Source organism: Sinocyclocheilus rhinocerous, unplaced genomic scaffold, assembly GCF_001515625.1.
Source record: "Sinocyclocheilus rhinocerous isolate Xijiao unplaced genomic scaffold, SAMN03320098_v1.1 scaffold875, whole genome shotgun sequence".
Lineage (NCBI taxonomy): Eukaryota > Metazoa > Chordata > Actinopteri > Cypriniformes > Cyprinidae > Sinocyclocheilus > Sinocyclocheilus rhinocerous.
Genome location: NW_015659463.1, coordinates 458,643 through 467,855, shown reverse-complemented (window position 1 = coordinate 467,855; position 9,213 = coordinate 458,643). Strand labels below are relative to the sequence as shown.

At 33.4% G+C, this 9,213-nt stretch overlaps 1 protein-coding gene across 1 annotated transcript in view; it reads left to right on the top strand.

Annotated features, from left to right (window-relative positions):
* Nucleotides 1-326: 326 nt before the first annotated feature.
* LOC107723920 (matrix metalloproteinase-24-like) overlaps nt 327-9,213 on the top strand; it is a 37,656-nt gene continuing 28,769 nt past the window's right edge. The window contains exon 1 of the mRNA XM_016532649.1: nt 327-655. Coding sequence (XP_016388135.1) covers nt 530-655 — 126 coding nt within the window. The 5' untranslated portion in view covers nt 327-529. The remainder of the gene's footprint in view (nt 656-9,213) is intronic.

The window sequence follows — 9,213 nt, the reverse complement described above, 5'->3', positions numbered from 1 at the left end:
TGTGTTATAGAAAAGAACTGTTTTATATTATAGCCTATTAGTTTTTTAAAAATCAGAAAGAATTACCCATTTGATTGAGGGCGTCAATGCAACCCATTTTCTCTCTAAATATTCCTCAAAAAGTAGGCTACTAAAACAATCGTCAAGAGGAATTTATCGTTCTAAATCCTTCTTTGTGAAAGATGGGTGAAAGTAGTTGCCAATTTGTTTAATAAGCGATCAGTTGAAACGAACGGTTCAAAAGAACCGATTCGCTCAAGGAGTCGGACTTCCGCGTGGGTCTGTGCGCGCTGGTTACGGTACTGCATTCGCTCGAGCTCATCAGCGGCGCAGCATCATTTCAACGCAGCACCTTGAGAAGACGCGACACAAAATGGCTTTGCGAATTTAACGCTCGACTGAGAAGAAACGCTCACAGCACCATCAGGAATATAGGACGGTCGTTGTTTTTTCTGAAATAATAAAGACCAAACACAAGAAACAAGCCTGGAAATCAACGGCGGACAGTGGGGGGAATTTGGGGACAGTCATGGCGGGGGTGGGAGCCAGGGGGAGAAAGACGGGACTCCCGGGGTTCTGTTGGAAAACATGCTATTTCCACATTCTCTTCTGGGTCGTGTCTGTTTGTGGAGAAGAGAGGACCTTCATTGTTGAGGTACGTGGAGAGAGATGACATGTCCACCATCCTCACCTCCGCTGGCTGCGCGTGCAAGCGACCTGTTCCTTTGAGCATCACCATACGGACGCGTTATAGCGCACAGCGTTTGGCTAGCAGATGACCATTACAATGAATTCTATTCAAATGGGTTTATTAGCTGAAGTGGGTCAAACATGGTAAATAAATAATGATTGAGGGATGCATAAATAAGTCAAATGAACAAGCAATGCAATTCGTTTATTTTAAAATCGTGTTAAATAATAGCTAATAATCACCATTAAATAAATATACTTGATATTTCAAGATTCGTACAAATTACGAACATCGTAAATAAGCATGACACTACAGGTAAAACAATAACAATGCACCCAAACCATACAGGTCTAATAAATATTCGAAAACAGTAGCACTAATTTTGTTTCATTATTTATTATAATTTGTTATTTTTGTGGCATTATAGGTAGTGTAAAAATGTAACGATAACAATGCAACCAAATCATGCACATGTGAATAAATTGACCATATTCGAAAATTATTTATTTATTTGTGATATTACAGGTAAAAAGCACATTTGCAACGATAACAATGCACCCACATCTGAATACAGTTACCATGTTTGAAAATAGTACTAATCTTGATATGTACTATTTACAATCTGTGTTACAGGTAGTGCAGCAATGCATCCAAATAATCCACATGTGAATGATTTCTTATATTTCTCTCAGCTCCATTTTGCCTTATATTCGGCCCCAGACAGACATTAAGTGTTTTATGTTAGCTCTTTATGGAAATACAGCACACTGAAGCCATTATCAGGTTGCCAGTAATTGGATAATTTCATTGCGCCACTCACTGCACATGCATTCCCTTATTATACCCTATATATCTTTTGTCTTAGTTGAGGGCAACGCGTTCAAGCCTTTATGCTTTAGTGAAATGTTAGAACTGAACTGATCCTGTTCAAGAGACGTGCATCTTAGTGAGCAAAAACAGGACAAAGACCTTCAGTTAAGATAGCACAATCATTTTCCTTAAGGACCCAAGAGCTGTTTTGAATGATTCTGTTATATATAGAGAGGCTGCATTTATAGCCATGTATTGCTTTTGTTTTGATGTGCAGCTACTGTTTTCGTGTGTGTTCCAAATATAGGTTCCTTCATAATTGATGGGAAAGGCAGGGATGCTTTTGAGTATAGCGAGCCAGCGCTGTTGGATTCAGCTTTGTTGTGGCAATGGGTTACTTGGTGAATAGAGATCTTACTGTTATGTCTGTCACAGTTTTTACAGATAAAGCATTTCTTTATGGTGCAGATTGCTTGACGAGAGATTGATTTTGCTATTATGTAAATAAAGTGGATAAATTGCACAAATGATGAGATAAACAGCTTGTCATTGTTGTTTTGTAACCAATTTAAGACTCGAAAGTCATCATGCATGACAGAATAATGATGAAAAGACAACTTCATTATAATTTAAACCTAGATCTTTTAGTTTTTAATGCCAAAAATGGCAACATTATAGATTTATAAGATACTGTTCTTCCAGTTCTCATTCTGTTCACATGCCAGGAGCGTTTTAACCCTCCGTTTCTTTGTTTCATTCATGAGTGACTTACAGCAGGAGCTTTAGTATGATTGCACATAATAATACATACTGATTCTTGTGGATATATTACACAATTTAAGCGCAATATCATTTTACCTTGATTAATTATACCTACAAAACAATGTGATCAAATTGTGTTTGTACACAATTATCAGGCTACACACATTATTCGGCTTCATGACCTAATCTGTAAATTGCAATCATAAGATTTGTGATTGTCTAATGTGCATAGACAAATAAACTGATATTTAAGTGAAGGTTCCTGTTAGGTATTGAAAATGGTGGGAAAAGAGGTTTCAATGTCAGTATCCCATCAAAATGAGGTAATATGATCATGATGATCCAGTTAACTGCTCATTCTGTTTTCAGATATTAATCTTTTAAGACTCTGATATCAGATTAGACCATATTACTGTATATAGATTTTATCTTCCTCAGCTTTACAAGACTAAATATCTTCAGTCATCATCACAGCAGCAGTGACTTGTTGTGTGGATTGGGCAGTTTGGTTGATTTGAGTGAACAATTACCAGCAATAAAGATGCTATTTGTAGTACTAGTCATATATAGTTCTGGCCAAGCGTCTGTTCCTCTGCTGGAGCAGGTTAATGACAAAGAACTGGGTGGAGCTGCTGTTGAGGGAAATGATAATGGTGATGGCTGTTGGTGTGGATGATAATACTGTAGTAAGGCTCTTGTTGTTTTTCGACTCACTACCAAGCGAGTCATGCAGTGAGTAGGCTGCCGTTGATACTAGTTTTGGACTGTTGCCTTAGAGCTGACTTAGTATTTATGCTTTGAGTACAGTAGTGTCCCTGGAAAAGAAAAAATGAATATATTTTTCTAATATTGAAGTACTGCATTGTAGTATTTTCCATGCATGTATGCGTTACTGCAGTATTATTATTTAATATAATTTTTTACCTTTATTTATATAGCGCTTTATACATTGTTTCAAAGCAGCTGTACAGTGATGCAAACAAAATTAAATTCTGCTGTAAAGCATCTCTAAAAAGAAAATTTTATAGTTTAAGTTTGAGTAATTTTTATTCATTTTCAAACATTTCTATTTAGCTTTAATTTATTTTTATTTCAGTCTTAGTACCTATTTTATTTCAGCTAGTCATCAAAGTAACATTTCTAATTTTTGTTTAAGTTTTTGAAGTTTGAGTTTTTCATCTAATATTTATATTTTGTTTTATTTCAGCTTTATTTAAAAAATAAAAATGTTTTCCTTATCAGGGTTATCTGGAACTAAAAGTATAAAAAACATTTTGTTGCTTGAAATTAAATAAACATTAACTGAAATAAAATGCAAACTGATTTTATTTCAGCTAGTTGCATAGGAAACATTTTTATTTATATACTAAAATAACTGAAACGACTATGAAATAACTAAACTATATAAAAAAACGATGTAAAATAGCTACAAACTATATAAACATTATAAAATGCATAAAAATGACAAAACATCAGAAATTCTAAAACTTTAGAATATAAAAAAACATAAAAAATTAGATAAAAGTAAAAAATGTAGCTAATAGTAACTCAATGATACTGAAAGAACAGTTTCTTATGCAACACATATTCTTTGAATGTTGGCTAAAATGAATAACATCATTTCATAGGCTGATACAGTAGCGTTTGTAATTTGTTATTTTGATTTCAGAATTGTGATTTGTTTAGCACTTCTCAGCCACCGTAGTAGTATGACTTCAAACATCAACAAGTCAAAATGCCCCAATTAATAAAATCCTGTTGTGCTTTTTTATTGTTAAATGTCCTGTGTTACAATATGGAAGTAAAATGGGTGGCAAATGCTGTTTCATGTTAATTTTAAACAAAGACCTTACTCTTTGAGACGACTTAATCTAGTCTTAAAAGTCTGTTATTTGGATGCCGCTTTAGAATGTCAGTTCTCTTATATAAATGTAGTTTGACAAGGTGCGAATGGCTTGGACTGACAGTGATGTCCTTAGTGTTTTAATGGATGACAGCTGTAATCTGCATAGGACAGAGTTCACAGGGGAAAGAGAAGGCAATGCATGCATCATATTGACAATATTCCTCATATTGACAATAATGTTAAATGTTAAACTTTGCTATTACTTTTTTTCTCAGCATTCAGTCTTGTTTTATTGCCAGAAACACATAGCATTTGCATAGAAGTATCTTTCTTAGGTGAACAACTCTTGCATTTTTAAAAGAAAAATGTCAAAATCTACTTTGTAGATTCTGTCAACCTGTGATATTGAACCACTTACTCTGCACATTAGAGGAATCCCAGTGTCTAATCAAATCAAAAAGTCATTAAAAAACAAAACCTAAGCATTTTTGAGGTTCAAGGACTCTAGGGCCTTTCGCACCGCTTTAGTTCCAGAACTAAATATACAGTACTAAAGTACTGAATTTGGTTCTCGAAAAAGGCAGTCCGGTACTAAAATCGCACCCAGTTCCGGCGGTGCGAAAACGCCAAAAAGTGGGTAGTTCCACAATTAGTTCTGGTACTATGAAAAGGTTCCCGCGGTGCGAAAGGCCCTTTTGTTTCTTTGCTTTCCCCCCTCCCCATGTTTAATACAGCTTTATATAAGGCATACTGGAGCTTTTTGGTCATTTGGTGGTTTGACTCTATATTCAGTCGTGCAGGATTTCCAATCTGATTTAGTTCCGTTCCTGGACTATCAATTGATTTCTCTAAATGTGTCTAGCCGTGTGGAGATACGAAACCTCTTCACCTTCATGTCACAGAGTCTGAGAAGCTGCAGCCCGGCGAGTTCAGATTGCTGTCTCCATCTGACAGTTTAATTTTAGCCACAGGAGCAGTTAAGCCCCACCAGTTTGTTGGATTTGAATATAAATGCTCAGCGGTTGCTTCCTGTAAGGAACTTTTCAATAAATAATTTATAACAATATTTGAGAGGAAAATGTTATGGCTTAGAGCTTTTTTATTATCAATAATTAACAAATAGGCCTAACAATTATTTGGTAACACTTTACTTTACAATAAGAATAGATTTCATTTGTTAACATTAGTTAAGTATATGAGTTAACACAAACAATACTTATACAGCATTAATTAATCCTAGAATATTAAGTTAATCATTTACTAATATATTATTACGATGCTAATAATATATTAGAATCATTTACTAATATATTATTACTAATGCTAACAAATGAGACCATATATTTTAATATTTTAATTTATATAATATAATTCTATTTCATTTATCTGATTTGAGTATTTAATATAAATATTAAGTATTTAATAAAAAAATATTGACATTTAAATTTTTTGCATTTTTTGAAATTTGCATTGGTATTGTTTGTATTGTGGTATTATGTGTATGTATATATATATATATATATATATATACACACAGTGTATAGAAATAGATAGATAGATTTCGGTTAGCAATTTATTCAAATAAATATGATTTTATTCTTTGAATATTACTTTAATTTTTTTATTTTTTTATTTTGAAATAATCAAAAATACCACATTTCATAGAATATTATTTAGAATATTAGACATCTTACAGACACTTAAATCACAATTACAATCATACTTATTTTGACATGGTTTATTTCCTTGGAGAACCATGTAAAAAAACATGGTAATCATAAAATATCATAGTAGGCAATATATCAGAGTACCATAAGGATTACTATCTGTTACCATCATTGTAATATGGTAACGCTACAGTACGTTTTGTAAAGGTTGAAAAACAAAAGAGGCTTTGGCTGTGTGGAAAAGGAAGTGTAATATTTGCTTGCCCTAATTTTTGTCTGTCTCTGACTGTGAGATATGTATTTCGCCGTACCGTCTAAAGGATGTTAAAGCGTGTCAGAACCTCTGAAGTGTGTGACACTGAAAGACACACTTCAGTATCCTGCCGAACACTGCTCCGGTCCCTAGCGAATCTCATGCGGTGAAAGCTGTGAAGGAAGCTATTGTTGTGTTTTTTATATTTGCCTTGTTCTCTCTTGACGGTATTATGGTATTTTTTTCTGTTTACTGTAGGATTAAGACATGGTTTTCTTTATTAAATATTCTGTTTACTGTTGTAGCGCAATAAAAAGCTGTAGAACGTTGTGTTTTCTTTGTGTTTGTTAGTTATGCTAGTATGTGCTGAGAGAAAGCAGTCCTCGCTCTGACTTTGCAATGCATGCAGGGAACTAAATAAGGATGGCACAGTTTCCTCACATAAAAGTCTAATTCGTCCTGAATATGTCTCTTCAGGAGACCACATGCTGAGGGAGAAATTAAAAGAAAGAGGGGAAAAAAGTCACAAAGCCAGAGAAAAACCTAATTAGTTCACACAAAGGCTGCGCTGGTATCACCACTTGAATTGAAACTGAATGGTGCATTGCCTTTGTCATGCTATTTATACCCGTTTTTTGGGTTGTGCTGTGTTATGTAGTGTGTTGACGTGTCAGCTTCCTGATAACTTGTGACAAGCAGCATCATGATTACTAGTGCTTAGTATACTTAGTGTTAGGAATTTGAATGAATACTAACACTAAATCTTCATTTTTATTGCATAACTAGTCCTGTAACCACCCAAAACACCGTAGCGACTTTATAGCAATGTACTAAAAACACTCAGAGCAACATATACCAACACATTTTTACAATATTTAAAATGTAAAAATTTATTACTGTTACAGTCAATGCTTGACGGCTGCCCTTTTAAAAAAGAAGTGTGCTTAATTGTATTGAATGTGCACTTGTAGTGTACTTTAAATCTAAAAAAAAAACAGTTGTTGCGGATAATATAATATTAAAGAAATAAAAGGTTAATTAAGTGTACTTACAGAGTACACATTTATGACTTTATTTTTTAGCACACTTAAAGGGATAGTTTAATAAGTATTCTCATAGCTTCGTAAAATTACGGTTAAACCACTGATGTCACATGGACTATTTTAGTGATGTGCTTGCTACGTTTCTGTGCGTTGATTGTGGTAATATCATTGCTGTCTATGGAGGGTTAGAGAGCTCTCAGATTCCATCAAAAATATCTTAATTTGTGTTCCGAAGATGAATGAAGGTCTTACGGGTTTGGAACGACATGAGGGTATTTGAGGGAATTAATGACAGAATTTTTAAATTTTGGGGTGAACTAATCCTTTAAGTACACTTTTAAAAAGTGCATTGTAGTAAAGCCAAATTTAAAAAATACTTTAAAATACATTTTAACTCATTATGTTTTAATGATCTTTTATTGTGTTTTAAAGAAGTACATTTATTTGATGTACTGGCATACTAAAGCACATGTAAAGTACTTGATTATAATTTTAACTGTATGTGTTATTTAATCTTTCGCAATTTCGCCCTGGAATAAAAAAAAATAAAAAATGTAATTGCAACTTTATATCTCACAATTCTGAGCTTTTTCTCTCAGAATCCTGAGTTTAAATATTTTAATTCAGTTTTGTTTCTGCCACAAAATGCAAAATAAAACTGGTTATTGCAAATTGATATCTGGCAATTCTTAGTTTATATCTCGCAATTCTTACTTTTTCTGTCTAAATTGTGCAGTTAATTTTTAACCTTTTTTTTTTTAAATTTCATTTTAATCTTTATCTTATGGAAACAGGCTTCCATACATAGTTAATATATTTTAAATGTTTAAATGTACTAAATTGCAACTTCATCATTACAAATGTGCAGTTACTATATATATATATATATATATACAGTAGTCAACACTTGAAGTGGATCAAAAAAGTTCATCAAAGTTGTCCTAAGACAAGAACGGTTATTGTTTTGGTTTTAGGACAACTTTGATGAAAGGTTTTGATACACTTAAAATGTTGACTACTGTATACTAATGTATACTGTATACTGATACTGAGGTCATACTTAGAAGGGAGAGGTTATTATGTGAGTATAGGAGAGCATAAGTCGTAAGTGGACGTCCATGAAATGTGAGTCCCACAAGGATCAATTCTTGCACCGCTCTTGTTTAGCTTGTATATGCTCCCACTAAGTCAAATAATGATAAAGAACCAAATTGCCTATCACAGCTATGCAGGTGACTCCCAGATTTACCTAGCCTTATCTCCAAATGACTATACAGCCCCATTGACTCCCTCTGCCAATGCATTGATGAAATTAACTGTTGGATGTGCCAAAACTTTCTTCAGTTAAACAAGGAGAAAACTTAAGTCATTGGAATTTGAAAACAAGGTAAAAGTTTTAAAGTTGAATGCAACCCTGGCTTTAGGGGGTCTAAAAACAAAAAATAAAGTCAGGATTCTTGGTGTGATTCTGGCAGTTGGAATCAGCTTCCAGAAGAGATCAGATGTGCTAAAACATTAGCCACATTTAAATCCAGACTCAAAACTCATCTGTTTAGCTGTGTATTTATTGAATGAGCACTGTGCTACGTCCGAACTGATTGCACTGTATTTTATGTATAATCTTTTTCTATTCTTAACTGTTTTAAATCAATTTTAGATCATTTAAATTGTTAAAAACCTTGTTTTATTGTTGTGATTATTTTTTTATGATTGTTTTAATTCCTTTTATGTAAAGCACTTTGAATTACCATTGTGTATGAAATCTGCTATATAAATAAACTTGCCTTGCCTTGCCTAGTGAACAAATCTGCAGCTTTGAAAGATTCAGAGAGTCAGTGATTAATAACGTGACGCCTGGCTCATTAAGACAGTGACTTGGCGCCACCTATTGGTGGTTTTATTTTTAAGTCTACAAGTAGGCTATCACTTCGATTTGCCATCATTTATTGCTTTATTTATTATATTATATTATAATATACTTAATGGAATGTTAAGAATATGACATAAAACATGACATAAGATACGATTAATAAGGATAGAAAATTGTTGCCTCTATAAAGGTAAAAAATGCACCTGTAAATCAATTTAAGGGGGCAAATATTGTCCTTTAATAGAAAAGGTGTGACTGCGGTCTAAGTGGA